The following is a 25,754-nucleotide window of genomic DNA, read 5'->3' as shown; positions in this document are numbered from 1 at the left end:
GGTGGGAGGGGTCTCTTTACCCCTATTGGTCAGCTTTTGCCCACCATAAAGTCCAGCAGCCATGGTCAATAAGCTACTGGCTGGCCATTGTCCATTTACCGGGGAGAGCTCTGAGTGACAGGTGGACATACAACCAATCACCTGACACTTGGGTTGGGGGTTGGCATAATGGTTAAATTGCTTACCATACGGACACAAGATACAGGGTTTTATTCTCACCTTAAGGAAACAAAGAAAGGTTTTAAAAAGACTCCCTGGGGTCATTGGCTTATTAATCACCTATGGGCATGAACTAAGGATTGCTACACTGAGTATACTGACAGGATGCAGGTTGGAAGGGGATAACATAATGATAAAGGCTGGACTGGGAGACGAGATGGAAGGCAATGCAGCAAAGTCAGTTGGCTTGATATCCAGGGGCTACTATTTGGGATGGGGGAATAGTATGGAAATTGAGGGAGTGACTCCAGTGCAAGGATGGCGCAGTATTCATATTCTAACTATGACCCACAGCGGCATTGTAATAGTGAGGAAAACAGTGCATTGTCAGCAGTTGCAGGACCTCCTAGATAAATGGAGATAAAATGAGTTGTTGGGAATGAGGAACCTGAATGCTCATGTCAGGACAAACAGGACAGGATATAAGGACTGCCTTGGGTCTACATGAGTGGGGCAACAGGAAATAAAGGAGATGCTATTCTAGACTTGTGTCTGGCAAATTACTTGATTGTGGCCAACACATAGTTCAGCAAGAGAGACTGTCACAAGATCATATACAAGGGTGGACAACATGCAACTCGGGTACACCTCCTAATAAGGAAAGAGCATTGGGGTAAAGTGGGCGATTGCAGAATCATATCCACTGAAACAGTCTGCCACAGCATGAACCATTGGTTGCTGCAATAAGCTGCAAGTAGTGGTCAGAGAAGGCTCTAAGGTCAACAGAGATTAGGCTGAAGACCTGGAAGCTGACTGGAAAGAAAGCACAGGAGTTCAAGGAAATACTTGGGGCTCTAGCACTTAAGACAAAAGAGGAAATAGGTGGAATTGAAGAATGGCAGCACATCAAAACAGCATGTGTGAGGACTATAGGATGGATATTCAGCTGAGCCAGTTATGGGAATAAGGTACATAAGGAAAGCCGGAGGTGGTGTAATGCAGAAGGGAAGTCATCAAAAGAAAGTAGGAGTGCAGGGAAAAAGTGGGAGATAGAAAAGATGGACTAGGCTAAGAGGGGATACCGGTAGGCTAACAAAGAGTTTGAGAGAGAAGTTGCTGTATCGAAGAACAAGGCATCAGAGGTACTCTAGCAGCTTCTGGAAACTGACTCAGCAGATGGCACAAAGAATCTGTTATCAGATTGCAAGGCAAAGCTAAAGAAGATAGTCCTCAAACACCATTCATAAGGGATGCCAGCAACGACCTCTTCCAGTCCACAGGACATCAAAGGCAGATGGAAAGAGTACTTTGAACAGTTATTGAATAAATAAAGGAGAAACTTTAGTGTAACAGGTTAATGTCTTCAAATATCTTGGAGGGTTGGTTGAGGAAAAATGCCTGAATGAGGAGGTCAAAGTTAGAATCAGAGGGACTGCAGCCAAATGGCACATAATATCAAGGATAGTATGTGACAGAATGCAAAATAAGCTGAAAAGTAGTGTTTAAAGCAGTCATGTGACAAGTACTACTGTATGTTGCAGAAACCTGGACAGTGAAGGTCGAAAAGTTGAGGAAGCTAGAGGTGAAGGAGATGAAGTACCTGAGATGGGTGGTAGAATGCACACTGTGGAACAGACAATGAAATATCAGAGCAGAAGCACAAGTAGCTCCAGTTGCAGAAAGAGTCAAAGAGATCAGATTATGGTGGTTTGTGCATAGTGCAGGAAAACAGAAGATGATCTGGTGAAGATGATTTGGAACAGATGTAAAAAAGCAAGAGGAAATGAAGGCATCCAGTGAAGAGATGGCTGGATTGTGAGAGAGAAGACCTGCAGCCATCAGGCATGACTGTCGAAGAAGGTGGATCTATATCACAGCCAACATATCTCTTTTATATGGAGACACTATTGGGACAGTTGCCTTGTTGTGTTAAAGGAGGCTAATTTTTCTCCATGCAGCCATGAGCTGCATCATCTAGGGCCTCATGACCCCCAGGTCTCAGCAGACAGATCAGACTAAATATGGTCGAGAAGACTATATAACTACATAAGATAAATTCAAACATTATCAATACAATATCATCAACCCCCTTTTCCCATTTTGTTCTACACAAAGTCAGGGGGCCTCCACTGTAAATGGACATGTGTCCAGTTGGACTATCCCGGTAAACAAATGTAAAATAAGTAAAATAACAGCACTCAGAAAGCTGTAAAAAAAGAAATTAAGAAAGCAAATATAGTAAGAGACTCATCTGATTTAAACCTAATGTGAAAGACAGGCAGCATAAAATAAATAATGGCCTAAAGTATGAACTGACTCCAGCAAAACAGAAGTTGAAATTATCATAAGAAATTTTTGTTTTAACAGTTGATGGGGGTAACTAGCATAATAATCCAGAAGCAGACTGGAACCTCAGCCCTGTGACATATTGAAATACCTAAATTTGACGAAAGGCTGAAACAGGGGATGGTAGAAGTGAGCGAACACACATTGCCGGTTAACCTGCCCTTCAAAGAGGGAAGTAGAAGACCTGCTGCACCGCTTGCCCCACCCTGTAGGTTGTGGTATGGCAGGCAGCTGCCATGGATTTTTGGGGTGTATATCCTACTGACTTGAGAAGGTGTTCTCAGACCTGCAAGCATTAAGCAATACCTCCCTCCCCCGACATTGAGTGGAAGGGTTGTTAGGTAAAGTCCATGCCTCCAAATGGATGATAGACTGCTCTGCCCACATGACTCTCATCTTATTGGGGAATGAGTTGTCTTGCAGATTCTTGCCCAGAGCCCAAAGCAAATAGGCCATAGGGTTCCTGTCTGAGTATGAGAACAAATGGGATGAGTGAAAACTCAGGTGGGAGTGGGGGAAGCTGAATATATGGGATTTCTTATAGGAAGTGGAGTGGTAAGACCACAAATTGAAAAAAAATAGACATCATAAAAGTTGGTCTGTGCCCAAATTTATGCCTAACTTTGGTACTATTGCTTGTCCTTTTGACAGCTCTTGTAAAAAGGAAAACTCTTGTCAAGGTGCAGTGGTCTCTTGAGTCAGAGCATTTAATGAACTGAAAAGGATCCTGTGCTAGTCACTCCTGATTTTACCAAATAATCTTTTGGTTTTGGTTCTGTAATAGAAAATACTGGAGCATACTGGTCTATGTCTGTCTCTCTTTCCTCCTACTTAAGAATGTTTCCAAAAATAAATAAGTAAATTTGTGTTGTGAGCTGCTGCTAATTGTGTTTCTTTTTTTCAGATACCGCTTCACAGCCAGTGCAAAAACCTCAGTTTACAGATGAAGAGATTCAGAGGATGCTGGTCAAAATGACAGGACTAAATTTGCAGAAGATTTTCAGGCCTGTGAAACAAGAACATAAGCCACCAACCTACAAACTGATGACTGATAGCCAACTTGAAAAGGTATTTACACCTGCTGTATTCTTGATTAACTGCAGCTTAAGTTACTTGTGTTCAGCATGCACGTTTCCTGTTTTAAAAGTCTGTTTTAGGTGTAGAGTTAACACCCCGTGTGCTTCAGGTATTAGGGCCATAGAAAGTGGAGCTGACTTAATGTACAGTCTGTTTCATTATGCAGTGTGTTCTAATAACATAAACAGTGAGAATGAGCTACTGCAAGAGCATTATTGAGCTCTACATCTTTTGAAAATTTACTTCCTTAGATAAACTGTATTGGTGTAAAAATGCTCGCTCACTCACTCAGCATGTGATGACTGCTTTTCCTCTTATTGTGCTGGCTGTCTGAAGAAGCATTTATGCAGTTTTGTTGTACTCAATGGTTCCTTGTATTAAAGTTGAAAAGCAGCGCTGATAAATAGTCTGCAAATTTTGGATGCACAGTCACTAAACTGATGCATGTTTCACATGCTTCTTGCACTAAGAAGAGCAGTGTTCAGCAAGTTTGTTAAAGAACACTTTTGGGCTATGTTTTGCCTGAGTGAGGTCACTGCATATGATTGTAGATTTTGTGGTGAATGTGATATTCAGAATGATTTTGTGATTTTTTTTTTTTATAAGAGTCCAAGGAGCACTAGTTCAAAATCCTATCATGCAAAGATAAACAGTCATAATCTGTCAAAGCACTTCATTGCTCGACGTGAATGAGTTTTAGTTGGTATGTTTTCTTCACAGTTATGTAAGATGTTAAGTAGACCTTTCATGTCCTCTAGACTGACATCTTTAGGTGACCTCCTGCCTGGAAGGAAGAAGTGCTATACAGTGCTTTGAAACTCTGTGACTGTCTCATCAACTACACAATTATTAAAGCAAAATAACAGCCCTTTTTTCTGTAATGAGAAACCCACTGATTATTAACTATGTCCTGTTAAGCACCATGTTCCATCATGTACCACTTCATAGTGGTATCTGTCTTCAGGGTAGGACCTCACTTGCATGACTGAGTTTTGCTGTACTGAAGTATGCTGCCAGTTAGTGTATAACCATGTGCATTTTAACTTTTAGGGTAACATATGTTGTTGTTGAAATACGTAAAATGCCAAAATGGTACCAAGAAATGTTTTGTCAAGTTGGCAGTTCAGACAGACTTGAGAATTATCTCATTTTTGTTTTGTTTTGTTAGGCATATTATAATACTTTATTTAAAAAAAACTGAGAAAAGTAGATACTTCACAGTTGAAATGTTGCTGCCGCTTGCTAGGAAAAGTGATCCCGTATAGTTGTATGAGGAAATCTAGTGATGTGAGCTGTGCTATGATTTGAGATTTGTGAAGGTTTCTTAGTCTGTTCAGTAGTTGCTAGTGATGCTGTCATGCACTGGACAATTTGACACTGTTTTAATTGTGTACACCAGTGTTTCATTTCTTGCTTCTTTCTGTCAGTTTTGCCTTTCCTTCTGTTAATTTCGTGGCTGATTTTCAGATTTGTGTTTAACCTTTGAACATGCATTATAGGTGAATCATATGTTACAACATAAGAAAAAGATGGGGAAGACTGAAATTTTTATAGTATTCTTATATGAAGATTATTTGCAGTGTTCACTTCATTTTTTTCATGGGTTGTTCGGATACATCAATAGTGCACGTATTTCTTTTTTTTTAGAAAGGTGCTTGTACAGTGATCAAGTAGATCAGTGTACTATGTCTGAATATTTTTGGGGATCTGTGCTACGTAGGAAGGATGTGACCAGTACTTCTCCAGTACTCATAAAGAGAATGTAGCAGAGATATTTGAAGCAAGTAGTTGACTGTAAAGAAAAAAAAATGACTATAATAAGGTGGGGGGCATAATTTCCTTGCTAAATACTGCAAAAATGGTAAAAGATTTAGATTTGAGCATTTGTTACAGTGGTGTACAATAATTTTAGCAAGAGCTTTGTTAAGAACAGGATTTAAACTTGATTACTTGTACATTTGCACCACTTTTAATATCTTTTTGAAAGTATTTTGTTTATTATATCAATGTAGAATATCTGTAAGTTAGAATATGGCTGTTCTGATTACTAGTTAGTCAGCACTGCAGCATTTCATTTTTTTTTGCCTTATTTTTCATGAGATTGCTTGCAAAAACATGTTTATGTCCTGCTTGTCTTGCATGTTATTGTACTTGTACCTCATGATACATGTGGGATTTTGTACCACGTTAAAAACATTGAGACCCTATTTAACTGACTTTTGGAATTTGTCCTTAACATTTCTGAAGTTTTATTCTGAATATTTATGGTGTGCATCTTTATGATTTTTGAATTGGTTGAGGTATTTAGTTGTAACTGCTGCAGAAATGTGCGACTGACTTCTTCTATGATCGTGTCAGTCCAGTCTTGCTTTTTATGCTTTGTCTAACATTTTCTTGCTGCCTCTTGTGAACTTTCCAAAATTGTCCTTTCATTTTCTTTAATAGTATCTTGAAGACTTTTTCTGTGTCTGTGTTGAGTCTGGGATGCAGGTGCATGTTTTAGGTAATGCTACAATTTTTGAAACTTGCCACTGAATGAAAACCTTGTTTTGTGTGCTCCATTCTTGCTGCTGTGCAGTATCTGTAAATATGGCTGTGTGGTGTTTGCTTTGCATTTTAGGTTCAGTTTTTATGTGGTGCAGTTGAATGTCTGAATTGTAGATTTTGACTTATGAATTTTGTTAACTCGGATGAATCCCACCTGTCCCCTGACTCTATTTTATATGGGAGACTCGGGGTGATACTGTCATGAAGGAAATGTGCCAGGGCACTAGGCGTAACTGCAGAGATGAGAGGTCAGCTAGAACAGTTGTAGAGGCAGGAAGGCTAGAGGGCTCTTGATGGTATTGTAGTGGCAGCATCACAAAGGAAGAATGTTGGATTTTATGTCAATTTTCAAGGGCACTTATTCCATTACTCCAAATTATCTAGGGGAGATGTCTGAAGCAAACAAATTGCAGGCCATTGAACTTAACTGAAGATGAAATGTTGCTTTTATTTTACGTAAGTGTGTCAGTCTAACATTTTTGTATCACAGATGCTGATACATTTGTGTTGCTTGAAGGTGCTGTATGTGAGCATAATTTGGAGACATTGTAAAAAAATGCTTGAGGTATTCTACAAGAGCAGATAATTGCTAAAACAGTTGAAGAAAACTAGTAGGAGGACTGGACCACAGGAGAAGCTGAAGGAGTCAGTGGGTTATGAGAGAGAGTACAGAATACAGGCTGTATTTTAGAGGAACATCCACATTATTTGTAAATTTGTGAACTTTCCTGAGAAGCCTGCACCAGCTAGCATTATAAGAGCACAGGGGTTTTTTGGGTTTAATATATTTTTAGGCTTATGCACTTTGTAGTGGAAAAGTAAAATTCTTAGAGACTCATCCCTAAGCAGTGTGCTGGAAGCAAAATACATGGGTCAGATTTGAGCTGAGTTATGCTGTTAAGTTGTGAAAGGCCAGTGAGGTGTTGGACTAATCATAGAACTGGAAGTAGATTTCAAACCAAGATGGTCTGGCTGTTGTAGTAGGCACTGATATGTTTACCTCTGGAGCAATGTGTGGTTATGTAAACTACTCGTGAGAAGGGAAATTAGTCTGGTAGAAGGGGTTTAGCAGAATTTTACCACCATTCTAAAAGGAATCTGGCTAAGGTACGAAATGACACTTAGAGGAATACAGTTTGGGTGCACTGTATTGTTAGGAGAAACATGAGAGAGTGTGCACTGTATTGTTAGGAGAAACATGAGAGAGTGAAGTTAAACATCTCTTGGCGGTAAGGGAGCAGGAGAGATAGCTGGAAGTGAGAGCATTAAAGACAGAGTTGAGAGAATATTATTTTTCCAGGAAGAGTGGTGATACCCAAGAATATATGTTGGTTGAGTAGTGACAACAGTGTAAGTCATTAACAGGATTTTGGATATTCTTGAAGTAGAGCAAAGGCTGATTAGAGAGAGGATAGGATAATAGAGAGGCAATTTTGTTAGGTACTAGGTATATCCATTGTATAGTCTTTATGCTCATAATGTTTTTGCATAACCACCAAGCAATGGTCTGATCTGCAGCCAGCTTGAAATGGCATAGGGAAAGTGGTAATAAACCATGCCCTTAGAAGCCAGTCACAGAATAAATGCAATAAGAGTGGGACAAGTTGGATGTTTTGCAAGTTTCCCCAAGAAGATTATTTAAATACTACACAGTGAGGCTTTGAGACGTACAGCTGGCGATAAATGCTTTTGGACTTAGCTGGTTAAAAAAATTCAAACTGGAGAGTGCCTGCAAAAAATTGTGGAGATTTCTTTAAAAAAAATGAGCACTGTTTAGTTTTCAGAGTCTGTTTTGCAGCATGTTTACCCATTTATTAACATGAGTATGGCATTTAGGACAGAAAAATTATTTCCAAGCCAGCTGTTTTAAGGAGAATGTCATTTTACATTAATTGCTAAGTAATGAGTAGAATTCAGAAAAAAACTTGCATTGACAGAAAGTTGTTTTAGTATAGTGCTTGTTTAGAAAGAGCAGTACATTACAAGGTACCCATTACAGTAACTCGTACATTAAACAAAAAGTCGTTATGAATTCTACTTGCGCATGCTTGAAAGGTGTTCTTGTCTTTTATTTAAACAACCTAAAGTATGCCACCAGTGTGAGGGGAAGGGTGGAGGTTAGAGAGTCCCCTACAGCACAAAAGTAATTTTAAAGCCAGACTTAAGTTATGGCAATGGCCGTATGAACAGTTAAATATAGAGCTCTGTAATGGAGGCTAGTAAAATCCATAATCTAACAAAAATAAAAATTTCTGAAATGTATATGACATACAGGACAGCTGCTACAAGAAAATAAAAACAGTAAATATTTAAGATACAAGGGTCAAACAGAAAGAAAGAAATAATTCTACAATTAATAAGGAATCGGAGAACAACATTGGAAAAGGCAGCAAGAGATAGCAGCAGTCGAGGAATCTGCATTGAACTGGGGGGGCAGATGCATACCAGAATTTTTTAAGCTTAGTAGTACATTATCGGATGATATTGCAACCAACTGCAAAAAGCTGCAAGAAGCATAAGATGCCCTATCAAAACACTATGGTGTTATCACTGAAATATAAGCTACAAGATGGGTGAAAATGACAGCACAAGAGCTTAAACGAGAAGTAACTCAGAAATTAATAGCCTAGACAGCAGATCCTGAAGAGGAAATCAGCACTTCATGGCATTCACAGAATTGGTATAACGGAAAGACTGTAAAGAATTCATGAGGAATTCTCATACGGAAATGGGCTGGGATCCTTTTGGAAGACATCAAAATTGAAAAGGTACTCTTGAGTCCATTTACCATGTGCTACATCTGAAAGTCATTTCATTCATTCCATTCTTAGTCAATCCATTGCTAAGTTTTCATTGCTTAGTTATTCAATCCATTGCTTAGTTTTGTAGATTGGCAAAAAGTGTGGGAAATGCGCTCTAGACTTTCTGCAACTTTGACCTTAGTGCGTGTTGGGTATGTAAACTGATTCCTCAAATATCTTAAAGGAGAAATGAACTAAAGTTATATGGTGAACAAAAAATGGGAAACGTACCAAAAATGTAATGTTTAATCAAAAAAACACACATACACTAAGATAATTTTTGGTAGATGGAAAAAAAAAAACATTGGTAAGCTTGAAAAGGAAGTAAATGGGGAATTTTTTATTTTATACAATTGGGCTAGCAGCTTAATAAGGAATATGAATGAATGGCTGGAGAACAATAGATGATGAATATCTGAAAAGAAGGGGAAGCTGCATGATATACACTATTACAGTTTTTATTCAGAGTGTTAACTATATACAAAGCCTACTGTAGGAAGACCATGCCACAGAGTCTGGTTTAAGAATGGGAAGGGGAAGATTTGTTCAGTAATCAGAAGCAGTTAGGCAAACGAAAGATAATGTGGACATCAAGGACTCAAACAAAAGAAGAGAAAGAGAAAGTTAAGGATGTGTGTGTGTGTGTGTGTGTGTGTGTGTGTGTGTGTGTGTGTGTGTGTGTGTGTGTATATATATATATATATATATGTGTGTGTATGTATATATATCTATATATATCTATATATATCTATATATACATAAAATAAGTTTGTGTGTGTATATATATATATATATATATATATATATATATATATATATATATATATATATATATATATATATATATATATATATATATATATGTGTATGTATGTGTGCGTGTATATATGTGATATAGATATATATGTAATATGCCTGCGTAGGATGTTCTTCGTGTTTCACTGTTACAGTCATTACATTTGGGTAAGCCTGCTGGCAGGTTGCCCTGAATTTCAAAGTCCTGGGTCCTGTGTCGGCTGCTGTCGCCCTTTCCCTGACGTCAGGCCATCAGGGGTATAAAAGATGCGGCCGACGCCATTTTCTTTAGTCTTTCTTGCCACGCGGTGCCCGAAGCAGAAGCAGTTCGCAAGTGCCGGTCGGCCGACTCCTGAGATTTTCGTGTTCGAGTTTCAGATCCGAAGTCTTCAATAAAGCTAAGTACCCCATTTGATAAACTTTTTTCTTGCTCCAGACCGATGTCAGAAAAAGTTAATAATTGTATTTCTTGTGGAAAGCAAATGCCTCATAAGGACTTTCATTCTTACTGTATTCCTTGCCTAGGCCCTGATCACAACATTGCTTGTTGTCGGTTTTGTGCTAGATTTAACCAACGCACTATTAAGCATAGGTATGATTTTGCTTTTAAACTATTTTGGACGCCGGTTTAATTATCCAGAAATGTCAGTAATAGTCGGATAGCCATCCGACTACTGGAGTTCTAAAAAAGCAAAAAGGAAAGGAGATAGACAACCACGAGGGGCCCAAAACCCGATGACAAAAGCTTAAGCCAGTCGCCGTTCCAGAAGGTTCTCAGTGAAAGCGCTTTTGCAACCCCTGACATCTTTAGTGTTGCAGGCTGCTGCCCGCTCCCACGGGGAGTTGGCATGCCACTAAGGAAACTCTAGGTATTGGGGATACTGCTGAGCAGGTACCGGCTTCTGAGGGTGCATTCAGACCTAAACATCTTTACATTAAACCAACCTCAGCTTCAAAGGCAAAGACTAAAGCACCTTCTAAAGCAAAGAAACAAACTCAAGAACCACGTGGACAGGCCTCTATGCCCAAAAAACAGATGCTCAAAATGGCCGAATACTTAATTACCTTGATCAGGGGTTCCCATCCCCCTCCTAATAAGAGGCCTAGGCAAGAGACTGGCTATGAATCTTCAGATCAGGTTTCTATTTCTTCCGATTCCTCTTCTGATCAGGAATATTCTCTTCCCCCTATGAAGATTCTGATGCTGAAGAATCCATACCTTCAGCTTCTCCTCCAGAGGACTATTCTTTTGGGGAAACCTTGCATACCATGAGGGAGCATTTCCACTGGAAGAGCCAAGATTTTTCAGAATCTAAAAAAGAGGCTCAGGGATTTCCTTTCACTACCCCAACACAGGCCACTAGCCATCCCACCTGTGTTAGATATTGTAGATGATGTGTTTTCGGAGTCTAGCCTTACCCCTGACTCCTTACCTCCAGCTCCTGTTAAGCCTGACAGATATTACAGGGTTCCTGACTCTCATAAATTCCTTTTTAAAAACCCTGCTGCAGACCCAGAAACTATTTCACATGGTCCCAAAGGAGTTCAGGCTTCCGTTGCAAAAACCCCTACCCCCTCTGACAGAGATTCTAGGGCACTGGATAGATGGGGAAAAAGGTTTACACATCTGCTACCTTGGCTATAAGGGCCTTAAACTGTCAGTTTCATATGCTTAAATATCAGCAACATGTCATGGCATCGCTTAAACAGAAAATGTTATTAAACTCTGAATGTGCAGAAAACAAGGAAATGCAGGATTTATTGCATGCAGCTGAACAAGTTGGAAAGCATACTTTGCAATGTGGTTTTGATTCTTTGGAGGCCTCCTGCAGGGCTGCAGTTACGGGCTCTGTAATTAGGAGGCATGTTTGGTTAAAGGAACAAAATCTACCTGATCATGTCAAGGTTAAATTATTGGATGCACCTTTACAGCATGATACTTTGTTTGGTGTTAAGGCAGAGGAGGTGTTAAAGAAAATGGAGGACAAAGCTAAATCAATGCAAACTGTCAAAGATTTTTTACAAGTACAACCACCTAGGTTTAGCAGACACTGGCCTACAAAGAATTGGTCCTTTCCTGTGTCAGACAGACCTCAAAGGGGCAGATCCCAGGCGCATGGTTCCTACAGGTCAAAGCAGTGGGGTGCTTCTACCTCCAAAGTTGGAGAAGACAAATCACAGCCATACAGGAAACAGTCCCAATGACTCCCCCCTGCCAGCACCAAGCACTTATCTGCTGGTAGCACCCTTAGGGGGAAAATTAGCACTTTTTTCGCAAAATTGGCACATTATAACCCAGGACAAGTGAGTTCTAAATATCGTGTCACAAGGGTACAAGTTCCATTTCCATACCCTGCCAAAGGCAAACGGCTGGCCAGATCTGCCAAAAAATCACTGGGCAGAGGCACAAAAACAAGTCTCATCCCTCATGGGCATGGGGGCCATTCAACAAGTACCAGAGCAAGAGCAGGGACAAGGATTTTACTTAAGACTGTTCTTGGTACCCAGAAAGGACAAGGCCTGGAGGCCAATACTGGACCTATCTATTTTGAACACATTCTTGGATATACCAAAATTCAAGATGTTGACTTTGCAGCAGCTTCTGCCCATGCTGGGCAAGAATGCTTGGCTGGTGACTCTAGACCTAAAAGAGGCATACCTGCATGTCCCAATCAGACAATTATGCAGAAGATACCTCAGATTCAAGGCTGGCTCAATGCATTACCAATTCTCTGCACTGCCCTTTGTAAAGACCCTGGGCACAGTAGATAAGCCTAAGGGCTTGGCACCAGTAATTGCATTCTGCAGACGAGGAGGAATACAAATATATCCTTACTTGGACAACTGTGTAATTCAAGCAGAGAACAAGGACATTCTTCTACAGCATCTGGCATTTGTGAAAAGACTTCTAACATGCCTAGGGTACACAGTCAACGAAAAGAAATCAAAACTAGTACCCTCTCAAGAGATAATATTCCTGGGTGCAAGCTTAAATACAACTGCCCAGATGGCTTATCTCACGCCATACAAACGTATTTTCTACCTATTTCTAAATGTTTGCAACAAAGGCCCAGTTATCTGCAAGAAAAATTCTGCAGGCTTTGGGCTTCATGGCATCATGCATCCTACTAATTCCATATGCAAGACTGCATATGAGGAAACTTCAATGGTACCTAAAAAGTGTTTGGACTCAACATTGCCACAGCCTGGAAACAATGATTACTCTCATTCCCTGTCTACAACAGGAGTTTCGATGGTGGGCAAAGGCTTGTCACCAAAACAAGGGACAGCCATTCACATTACCCCCAGCCAGGCAGACACTAACAACGGACGCATCAGATTATGCCTGGGGGGCCCACATAGCAGGAAGATGCATTCAGGGCACATGGTCCTCAACCCAAATCCATCTACATATCAATCAAAAAGAGATGCTAGCTGTTCAGAATGCCCTGACAGCCTTCAAGGACCTACTTCATTTGGGACAACTGCTGATAAAGACAGACAGCACCACGGTCATGTGGTATATAAACAAGCAGGGGGGCACACATTCTTACCCCCTTTGCAGACTAGCCATGACTTTGTGGGACACAGCAAGTACATCTGCAGGCGCAATTCCTGCCAGGAAGGAAAAATACTCTAGCAAACGAACTAAGCAGAAACCTAATGGATCCCCACGAGTGGCAGCTGGATCCACAAGTCTTCAACATGATAACAAAGAAATGGGGATGCCCGGACATAGATCTGTTTGCCTCCCCTCACAACTACCGAATAAAAAGATTCTGCACAAGGACTTATCACAGACAAGGAGGAACTTCGCGCCTCAGAATTACCCCATTGAATAAACTTTTTTCTTGCTCCAGATTTGTCAGAAAAAGTTAATAATTGTATTTCTTGAGGAAAGCAAATGCCTCATAAGGACTTTCATTCTTACTGTATTCCTTGCCTAGGCCCTGATCACAACATTGCTGGTTGTCGGTTTTGTGGTAGATTTAACCAACGCACTATTAAGCATCGGTATGATTTTGCTTTTAAACTATTTTGGACGCCGGTTTAATTATCCAGAAATGTCGTGTCGTCGGATAGCCATCCGACTACTGGAGTTCACAAAAAACGCAAAGAAAAGGAGCGAGATAGACAACCGAGGCCCAAAACCGATGACAAAGCTTCTCCTAAGCCAGTCGCCGGTTCTCAGTGAGGCGCTTTCGCAACCCCTGACATCCACTACTTTAGTGTTGCAGGCTGCTGCCGACTCCCACGTGGAGTTGGCCATGCCACTGGAAACTCTAGGTATTGGAGCCTCGGATACTGTTCCTAGAGATGGGTCTGGAGCTGCTGAGCAGGCACCGGCTTCTGAGGGTGTATTCAGACCTAAACATCTTTACATTAAACCAACCTCAGCTTCAAAGGCAAAGACTAAAGCACCTTCTAAAGCAAAGAAACAAACTCAAGAGCCACGTGGACAGGCCTCTATGCCCAAAAAACAGATGCTCAAAATGGCCGAAGACTTAATTACCTTGATCAGGGGTTCCCATCCCCCTCCTAATAAGAGGCCTAGGCAAGACACTGACTATGAATCTTCAGATCAGGTTTCTATTTCTTCTGATTCCTCTTCTGATCAGGGATATTCTCTTCCCCCCCTATGAGGATTCTGATGCTGAAGAATCCATACCTTCAGCTTCTCCTCCAGAGGGCTATTCTTTTGGGGAAACCTTGCATACCATGAGGGAGCATTTCCACTGGAAGAGCAAGATTTTTCAGAATCTAAAATGAGGCTCAGGGATTTCCTTTTACTACCCCAACACAGGCCACTAGCCATCCCACCTGTGTTAGATATTGTAGATGATGTGTTTTCGGAGTCTAGCCTTACCCCTGACTCCTTACCTCCAGCTCCTGTTAAGCCTGACAGATATTACAGGGTTCCTGACTCTCATAAATTCCTTTTTAAAAACCCTGCTGCAGACCCAGAAACTATCTCACAGGGTACCAAAGGAGTTAAGGCTTCCGCTGCAAAAAACCCTACCCCCTCTGACAGAGATTCAAGGGCACTGGATATTTGGGGAAAAAAGGTTTACACATCTGCTACCTTGGCTATAAGGGCCTTAAACTGTCAGTTTCATATGCTTAAATATCAGCAACATGTCATGGCATTGCTTAAACAGAAAATGTTATTAAACTTTGAATGTGCAGAAAACAAGGAAATGCAGGATTTATTGCATGCAGCTGAACAAGTTGGAAAGCATACTTTGCAATGTGGTTTTGATTCTTTGGAGGCCTCCTGCAAGGCCGCAGTTACGGGCTCTGTAATTAGGAGGCATGTTTGGTTAAAGGAACAAAATCTACCTCGTCATGTCAAGGTTAAATTATTGGATGCACCTTTACAGCATGATACTTTGTTTGGTGTTAAGGCAGAGGAGGTATTAAAGAAAATGGAGGACAAAGCTAAATCAATGCAAACTGTCAAAGATTTTTTACAAGTACAACCACCTAGGTTTAGCAGACACTGGCCTACAAAGAATTGGTCCTTTCCTGTGTCAGACAGACCTCAAAGGGGCAGATCCAGACGCCCTAGAGGCAGATCCCAGGCGCATGGTTCCTACAGGTCAAAGCAGTGGGGTGCTTCTACCTCCAAAGTTGGAGAAGACAAATCACAACCATACAGGAAACAGTCCCAATGACTTCCCCCTGCCAGCACCAAGCACTTATCTGCTGGTAGCACCCTTAGGGGGGAAATTAGCACTTTTTTCTCAAAATTGGCACATTATAACCCAGGACATGTGGGTTCTAAATATCGTGTCACAAGGGTACAAGTTCCATTTCCATACCCTGCCAAAGGCAAACGGCTGGCCAGATCTGCCAAAAAATCAGTGGGCAGAGGCACAAAAACAAGTCTCATCCCTCATGGGCATGGGGGCCATTCAACAAGTACCAGAGCAAGAGCAGGGACAAGGTTTTTACTCAAGACTGTTCCTGGTACCCAGAAAGGACAAGACCTGGAGACCAATACTGGACCTATCTATTCTGAACACATTCCTGGGTATACCAAAATTCAAGATGATGACTTTGCAGCAGCTTCTGTCCATGCTGGGCAAGAATGCTTGGCTGGTGACTCTAGACCTAAAAGAGGCATACCTGCATGTCCCAATCAGACAGTTATGCAGAAGATACCTCAGATTCAAGGCTGGCTCAATGCATTACCAATTCTCTGCACTGCCCTTTGTAAAGACCCTGGGTGCAGTAGATAAGCCAAAGGGCCTGTTGCAGTCCAGGTTTACCCACCCACCTTCCCCCATTTTCTTCTGATGGAACCTCTTTCCTTCTCTGATTTATGCAACCTATGTGGTGTATTTGCTTGTAGAGGAAGGTAAACTTTATATTGGTGCATGTATTTATATATATATATATATATATATATATATATATATATATATGTGTGTGTGTGTGTGTGTGTGTGTGTGTGTGTGTATATATATATATATATATATATATATATATATATATATATATATATATATATATATATATATATATATATATAAATTTTGGCTACCCTTTTAGGGGGCACCTGACATCTGGGGCAAGAAAAACTAAAGAAAATGGCGTCGGCCGCATCTTTTATACCCCTGACGTCAGGGAAGGGGCGACAGCAGCCGACGCAGGACCCAGGACTTTGGAATTCAGGCTGAATGAGGGCAACCTGCCAGCAGGATTACCCAAATGTAATTACTGCAACAGTGAATACACTTGAACATCTACATTTATGGTAAGTGTACACAACTGTACTTTGTAAAGAGAACATAAAAAGGATAGTTAGACTTGTAGTAGCCATAGCTATTTATCAAACAGTACTTATTCATAGGTATATACTAGGCTAGCTGCCCTTGTGGGCCATTTTAAGCCTAGCCAATTTTCCTATCAAATGTGAGTATCAAAGCCTGCACCTTGTATCTGTGAGGTAAACGCCTTAACATTTATCCCAACCCCATTGATTGTATTTGTCAGCTTGGGATGAGACGGCTGATCCTGCTTTGCTTTGCCATGGTGGTCTGTGCCTCTCTAATGAGGCTTTCATATTCTGGATAAAGCCTTTGCTTCCCCATTGTGCCTTTTTATAGGTAAAGTCCATCTGCTGAATATTCCAGCCTAGTAAATTCTAATTTGGAGCACTTTAATGTGGCTGTACTCCATGTCAGCAGCCATAAAAAAACAAAAAAAAAAACTAAATGCAAGACAGTACCACCTTTCAACTTGAACACATTCATACATCTGTAGTTACAGAGACATAGTTTCAAGTCAGTGAACACATTTTGTTTGTTCCTGGGTATAGTGCTTTTCACAACTTACAACCTACTGGCATTTGTTTGGGCTTATCAGTATCTTGTCAGAGGTATCATCACTGCATGATAGATACCTCAGGGCACTACAGGTGTACTCTCCAGTCCAACTGGTGAATCTGGGAATTTTGAGGCAATGTTACAACTGCCTCACAGACAACCCTCTCCTCCTACCACCAAACACTAATATATGCGAGAGATGCAATTATACAGCCAAACTGAAGGCAAAGCTCTCTCGACCCAAGGCTGGAACTGACCGTCAAGAGGAAAAGGGAAATACTTGCAACACACCACCAGTCTCATGTAGACCTACTAAACCAACACCGGCAAATAACGCACACAAATACACTAAAACATACTCGGAGGCTCTATCTGCATAAGCAACGGAGATCTCCAAAGCAGACACACAAGCAACCTCAACACCCCATCACAAACCATGAAACACATACTTCACATAATCAGTGTGCCACGCAAACACAGCCCTTAAAGCAAAATAACATACCCAACATACTAGTAATAGGAGACTCTATAGTCAGGTATACTGATGTCCCACTAACTAGGCTGGACAAGGAGAAGGTTACAGTTAGCTGCCTGTCGGGCGCCAGGATCCGCCACATAACACAAGCACTCAGGTCGCTCCAGAACAAGTAGAAATACGACTCTGCCATTGTCCATGTTGGTGTGAATGACCTGAGACGTACCTCCTTGGACTACATGAAAAGAGACATGGAAGAGCTCTCTGATCACATAGCTCAGGCCGGTATGACCCTGACCCTGAGTAGCATCCTGTCCTCACCAAGAATGATGCCACAGTATAAAGAAAAAATGATCAATTTCAACAATTGGCTAAGTTTCTGGTGTCATTCAAAGGGGATCCAGTATCTTTCCGCCTGGGATGACATGCTCGACAAGCCATGTTGCTTCGCAAGAGATGGGCTTACACCTGTCATCCTTAGGCTTTCGAATACTGGCCAAGGCTTTTGCCACCCCCATACTGCCTTTTTTAGGCAAGGCTGAAAAGACAAACCCACCACCATAAATAGCACAAGTAACCAAAAACTGAGGGTAATGCTACTCAATGCCAGAAGTCTAAACCTCAAAATGCATGCACTTGAGGCACTCCTCAGTATGGAGAACATTGATATTTGTGCAGTAACAGAAACCTAGTTTAAAGATTCAGCAAGCACCCCAGCACTATCAGGCTGTAAATCATACCATACTTTTCGGCCACAGAACCCAGACCGAAACACAAAAGGAGGGGGTGTATCCATATTCATCAAGGATATCCACACCTTCAGGTTAGTGGCGCAGCACGATGCCTCAGAGATCATCCACATGCAACTAACAAGGGCAAAACTGCAATTCAAATTGTACCTTGCTACAGATCAGCCACCAGGACCCCATTCCGCATTTCTGGAGACACTGGAAAATATGAAGGTCCTACCAAATGCCCTAATATTGGGTGATTTCAATTACCCAAACATTAACTGGGAGAACTACTCAAGTACTACCTCCCTTGCCCAGTGCTTTGTAGAATTTATGAACTCGAATGCCCTGGATCAACTGGTCAACACCCCCACCAGAGGTAACAACATATTGGACCTGGTCATCACCAACATGGGCGACTGGTGTTCCACACCGGAGGTCAACCCCTCGCTGGTTAGATCAGACCATAGACTAATCACTCTGGATATCCACATTCCGCCCCCACCCCCAATAAAGGAAACCACCGTGAAAAACTCACGTTACTTAAGACCGAGGTGGAAAGGTTCACGGCCCCCATGCTAAAGGACAAGGCTGTCCAAGCTGTTGAATCCCTTAAAAAAGCACTCTATGAGCACCTGCAATAATGCATGGATCGTGTTATCCCAAGCATAACCAAGACTCACTCCTCCAAGAAAAGGAAACCAGTCTGGTGGACCCCTGCCATAAACAAGCTATACAATAGAAGGAGGAAACTAGTACATAAAAGAGTAAAATCCCAAGAAGGAAAGACATCCCTGATCAGTATCAGCAAGACACTATGATCCCTCATGAAATCATCCAAGGCTAGCTTCGAAAGAAAAATTGCCAAGGACTCCAAAGATAACCACAAAGCGTTCTTTAGCTTTGTCAAGAACCTAAGTGGAAACTTTGTCAAAGGAAGGTCCTTCCTCATTAACCTCATTAATTTCTTTGAAAAAGTAACCATAGCAGTCAGTAGTGGCTGTGCAGTACATACAGCATATTTGGACCTGGCAGAGAGGCCTGTGGCACTATTCCCCACGTAGGCATTGTTTACAGACTTGTAAAGCAGAATATAAATCCTTATGTTGTGTGACGAGTAGCTATTGTTTTGTCTGACAGAACCCATGTGGTTAGTGTTGCAGGTGCCACTTTTGATAACAAAAAAGTTACAAGTGGTGTACCACAAGAGTTTCTCTTTGACTTTTTGCAGATTACTGTAAGTGGGGTTCAGCTGTTTGATTTTTATTGACTCAACAGTTTCTCCAACATGAGTTATACCATGCTAATATCTGTTGTAAAGATTGTCTCAAATTAAATGTGCAAAAATGTGGTATAGTACATTTTGATAAAACATTTTTTTTTTTAAATCAAACAACTGAGACTTTTCCAGTCAAGCACTGTCATAAGGGATCTAGGCTCTATTGTTTAGACTTCTTTATCATTTGCCAATCATGTCTTCAGTCTGGCTCTTCTGATTTCAAAAGGTATCTCCTTGAGATCCAAGAAGTCTTAATTGCCATTTTCTCGTATCCCATTAGGCATGTTTGAATATACTGCACTTTTAGGTATGTATTTGTCTAAATGTATCTCTCAGCTTGAGAAGCCTTAGAGATTCATTGACCAAAAGATCAGTGACCTCAAAATCTTGTTAGGACGACTGGCAACGCTATGTCTATACTCTCTTATAGGCTTCTCTATATAGATCTGTGTCAAGAATTTCGAGTCATGAAAGATCCAACCTCCTCTGACAATCTCTTCCTTCACACAACAAATGCTACCTCAAATACCCGGATAAAGGAACTAAACCTTCATTGCGATTCATAATCCAATGTATCTCACACCTCTAAGGCAACTTTCAGCTTCATGTCAGGCAGAGTAGCTTCATGGTAAACCTAGATAGTTGGATGGGGGGCCTCCAATTTTCCCACAGTCCGTCTTTGGTTCATGGGTAGGTGCTAGACAATTACAAACCTATCCAAGAAACTCGATTCAAAAGTTCCCTCCAGCAGCAAGGAGGGCAAGACAAACTGGGGAAGAATTTGAGGCTGAAGTTCAGGATACAGAAAGATGGAAGGCTTGAAACAAAACCTGATAAAATTGCAAAAATAATGGCAAAATATTATAGCAACCTGTGTACATGTTCACAAGTGGAGGGTCGAATGCAGTACATGAAGGTGTATTCAGAGAAGCTAGAATCCTCTCCAGTAGCAGAAGAAGATAGAAAGTGTCTAATGAGAAGCACAAATGTGAGTGAAATAAGAGGCAATAGCAAGTCAAAAAAGACAGAAAACATCAGAAACAGATGGAAGCTCAATAGAAATTTGAAAAAAAAACAGGATATGTAAAAATTTGGAGGGAGATAAGTAGCATTCACTCAGTAGGAAAGCACCTCCTACGGAGTGAAACATGATAAAAGTGGACAGGAGGAAACACAGGTGCGCTTTTAGATAACACTGCATGGACAATAATAGAAAATATGCACAGGGATACATACACGTTTGTTAAGAAGTCTCCAACTGTAAACCATAGATAACAGCTCTAGGTTGTACATTTAGTAAAGGTAGAGCAGACATATGGGGGGGGGAAGTAGAGATCCAAGATAGTGGGAGCAGTTGTTAAATTGGAAAGTTAAAAGAAATGGGAGGAGACTAAATGCACATTTAATTTGTAGGGAAAAGCCGAAAGAAGATGATCATTTAGCTTTTATAAAGCTAAGCCAGAGTTTAAAAGTATTCTGAGAGACCAGTGATTCTCAAGCTAAACCAGCTAGAATTATTTTTATCATAGAAGCAAAAAAAAAATATTTTTATCATACAAGCAAAAAAAAAAAAAAAAAAAGTAGTGCAACCTGAAAAAAAGTAATAAGAATGCGTAAGGCAATATTAAGAGTTTGGATAACAGCATTGTATAAAACTGGGCCAGGACTGGAGTGACAGACTGGGAAAATCTCTTACTAAAATGGAATGGAATGAGGTGTGCTTGGCTGCTAGATATGCAAAATTGTCAAAAAAAGTTTTGAATATTCACTTGGAAGCAGTTTGCACAGTTATTTTTACACATCTGCAAGGATATTTAAAACAAATTACTGCAGACAAGAGGAATACGCTGGAAGTGTGTAAGATTACAAAGGGAAACTTGGGACCATTTATCTTGGAGTGTCCTGAACTTCAACAATATTTCCTGGAATTAAAAAAAAAATAACTAAATGCGAAGGGAGAAAATAAATATGGGTAAGAATACATTTTTGTAAAGCTGGTATAAAAGAAAGCAACCCGAACTTCTACAAGCATTGCTATTTTTGTTTCTAATAGTAGAACAAGAAATTGGAAAATGAAGGCTAAACCAAAGCTGTCTGTAGCGGTTACAATGATGGAAAACATAAAAAGAAACGGGATTGAGAGATGACTGAAAGAGTAGTGTAAAGTTCTTGATTTAATAAATAGAACATATGGAGTGTGCAGCGTGGAAGTAATGGAGGATGCAATGATTTAGTACAACATAATTAAGATGTATACATTAAAATGCAGAAATATAATTAAAGAAATAGAGAATGTCTTGCACGTTATTGAACCTCGATTTTGTATTTCACACAACCTGAATGTGCTTTGTGTGTAGTTGAAATTTTGTAGGGTAATGTTTAGTAGTGATTTTGTTGTAGAAAATATACATTGAATAATTAAAAAAAAACACAGTATAATGAGTATCTGATGAAGTTTTGTGAGCACTGGTGCTAGAAATATAGGTGTCCCTAGAATATATAAGTAAGTCTTTTAAATGTAAAAGGAGTGTAGTTTATAATTTGTGTGCATCATGTACGAGGATTGTATGTATAATGAAAAGTATTTTACTCCACAAACTTCTCTCATCTAAAAAAAGGAATTAAATCCTTCTCTTATATTAGAGAAGAGAAAATTGTTAACAATAGAATATTGTGGTAGGTTGACAGTGAAACAGTCCCCTGATGTAGACAACTGAGGTAAAAATAGTAACCACGGTGCAACACACCTGTCCAGGTTTACAGTTTTCTAAAAAAAAAAAAAAAAAATGTTAATATTAGTAAACAGAGTGCAGACATGGTATCCCTGTGTGCTGTGTGGCAGCTGTCTGGTGTTCCAGTGGTGTTCCTATAGTTTGAACAGGGTATACATATATATGTGTATGTGTGTATATATATATATATATATATATATATATATATATATATATATATATGTGTGTGTGTGTGCATGTACGTGTGTGTGTATTTATATATATATATATATATGTATGTGTGTATGTATATGTGTAGATATATATATATATATATATATATATATACATACATACACACGAGTATGTAAGCCATAATCGCCATTGAGATTGGGTAAAACACAAAACATTGAACAAACTCATCACTAATTGCCATAATCACTAACTAATCAGCTAAAAATTGTGATTGCAAATGTAAACCAATGGATTGATTACCTTTGTGATTTCCAAAAGAGAAACAAAAAACTTTTATGTTTGCCCCTACAACACTCCTAGAAATTATATGTATGACCTTCAGGGTTGGGCATCCTCCTAGAAGTGGTAAAACCCCTGAATTATATTACAGTTGTGATCACCCGAACTTCGGCCTTTACATAATTCAACCAAAATTTCATCGCTCAACAAAATGCGTGCAATTTAATGCCCATGTGTATGTGTAGACACACACACACACTGTACGTATATGTAATAAGGGACTGCAGACATTTCACATAAGTTAAGATGAGGGGGAAAATCAAAAAAACTTCATTGAGGTTGCAGTCAGACGGGATGCTTGAGTCTTGTAAACGTGTCTTAAGAAGAAGGTGTAATGGTCTTGTACCACAGGATTGGGTAAATAAGGACGATGCACATTTAAGGGAAAATGAGATGAAATGGTTGAATAATGATTGACATTTCTTCTTTTCCATAAATGGACTATTTATAGATGTTTACAAATTAGGACATTATGTTCTAGGACATGATTAATTTTATGTCTTCTGTATAAGATATGGTTAAATTATGAAAACATGTGAGAAGCATAGAATACATAAAGAAATGGTGTCTTTGTAAAAAAAAATAATTCAGTATATGTCCTGCAATGTAGACATAATGTTGCATTAGGATGCAGTGGAGCTATGGAATTGTATCAGTGGGATCAGGTGACACACCGTGGATTTGCAGTCACAGAGGAATTGTGGAAATGCTTCCATGCCTACATTTGTTTATTAATTCTTGTTATCAGGTATTGAAGGATAATACTTATTTAAGAGTCTAAGGTTGTAGTACATATGCTTCATCCCATTTCCCAGATCAGGTCTGTATGTTATGTGCCTGCTTTTGATTAAATGCAGACATTACAACAGTTGGACCACAACCCTCACTTCAAGATGGGCAAGACAGCATCAGCCACTCAATCCCAGCCTCCCCATGTCAGCTACTGTAGAGCTTGGTCTGCAGAATAAACCCAGGAGTTGCAGTCAGGGCTTTATTTATTTATTTTTTTGCACACAGACTTATCAGCTATCATAACTTTTATGTCCTGGTGATATTCAGTAGTAAATTCTAAAATTTCTCTTAGTTTTTACAGCATAATTTTTTTTCTATTGACAAAACACCTATTCAACTCATAGCTAGCTATAGACCCCCAACCATGACTCAGGAGGCACACTACACCTATCTGGTCTTAATTGAATCCATCAAGGTTCAACCCTCTACCCTGATCCTGGGCGACTTTACCCAACCATAGAGTGGAAGATCTATTCTGGCTCAAACACAAATGCCCAGAGATTCCTCAACTTTGCCAATGCATTGGATCAGCTGGTCGACACCCCCACAAGAGGTACTAACCAACATGAGTAGCCACTGTAGCACCGCTACCCTTGACAGGGTTGAACAAAAAAAAACACCATCCCTTTAATTGAATCAAGCACTAATGTCCAAGCCTACACCAAAAAACTATATGAACACCTATATAGCTGCATGGACTCGGCGATACCTGACAGGAACCAAGTAATCTTCCTCAAGGAAGAGTAGACCTGTCTGGTGGACAGCAGCAATAAACAGACTCTATAATAAAAGGAAAAAGTTGCTGTCCAGGACCAAGAAGGAGCAGGTGCCAAGTTGAAAGCAATCTCTTCTTTGTCTGAACAAGCAAATAATGTCTCTGGTGAAATCCTTTAAGGCTAACTTCAAGTCCAAATTGGCCACATCCACTAAGGACAATCACAAGGCTTTCTTCGCATATGTCTGCAATCTCAAAGATATCCCCTCCCCTGATGTTTTCTGCCTTACTGAACCCTGGCTCAAACCCACCATCCCTGACAATGAAATACTTCCCCCCCGGCTACAATATTACGAGTGGATCGAAAAGGCAGAAAAGGAGGGGGAGTTGCCATTCTATACAAATCCACCCTCGAATTATCCACAATTAGCATCCCGCAAGACCTAGTTGCCACCAATACCGAAACTATCCTCTCAAGAATCTAACTTAACAATAACAAATCTATTAACATAGTGTGTAATTATATTCCCCCAGGCAATAACATAAACATCTTAGAATGTATCCTCCATTGGTTATCCTCCACCCACCCCCAAGAAACACTCATTCTTGGGGGCTTCAACATCGACTGGACAACCTGTTGAGCTAACTTATCCACTACCCACATTAACTTACATGGTTTCTCCCAAACAGTTACTACCCCCACTAGAATCATCAAACCCAGCAATAAGGAAAGCATCTTAGACTGGATCTTAATAAATAACAAACCTCAGTTATACAAGTCAGGCACTCAACCTGAAGTCATGAGCGATCACCTGCTAACCTACATAATGAGAAAAAGAGATGACTTGCCCCACCAAACCACCTTTAAAACTCTTAGGTATACAAAGAACTTTAACCTAAATAGTTTCATATCTGATTTAAGCTCATGCAGATGGGCCAATCTTAAACTACTCCCCCTTGACCAAGCAGTCTCAAATTTCAACACTAGGTTCCTGGCCATCCTAGACAGTTATGCTTCCACACGTAGAATCAGAACCAAAAACAAAATAGCTCCATGGCTAACCAATACTACTAGACAAAAACGTGCAGCCAAAAATACAGCATGGACCTCATGGAGAACCACCAAATCCCCTCAAGCCCACATATTATTCAAACAATTAAGAAACAAAGCAAAAAGATCCATTCTGCTAGACAAGCAAAGCTACTATTTCAACTTGCAGCAAAAGCACCAAAATCAACCTCAAAAATTTTGGTCAGGTTTGAATAAACTACTACACCCAGGTAAATTTTCTACCCCCACCCCCTCAACTACCTTACACCTACCCGCTGAATCTGTAGCAAATAGCTTCAACACTTTCATCACCGAAATTGTCAAATCCCTAGTTAATAATCTGTTTCCTTCCTCCTCTTCTGTAATCACTCCTAATCAGGTAAACCCCCCCTTAAAATTCCAGTGTATCC

At 40.2% G+C, this 25,754-nt stretch overlaps 1 protein-coding gene across 2 annotated transcripts in view; it reads left to right on the top strand.

Moving 5' to 3' along the window:
* MRPS22 (mitochondrial ribosomal protein S22) overlaps positions 1-25,754 on the top strand; it is a 586,067-nt gene that overhangs the window by 66,753 nt on the left and 493,560 nt on the right. For both annotated transcript variants that reach the window (XM_044070029.1, XM_044070028.1), the window contains exon 2: positions 3,410-3,573. In XM_044070029.1, the coding sequence (XP_043925964.1) occupies positions 3,410-3,573 (164 nt within the window). The remainder of the gene's footprint in view (positions 1-3,409; positions 3,574-25,754) is intronic.

This window comes from Protopterus annectens, chromosome 4.part1, assembly GCF_019279795.1.
Source record: "Protopterus annectens isolate FY-2018-M chromosome 4.part1, PAN1.0, whole genome shotgun sequence".
Lineage (NCBI taxonomy): Eukaryota > Metazoa > Chordata > Ceratodontiformes > Protopteridae > Protopterus > Protopterus annectens.
Note: the sequence above shows the minus strand (reverse complement) of the source record. Positions and strands in the feature narration are given on the sequence as shown.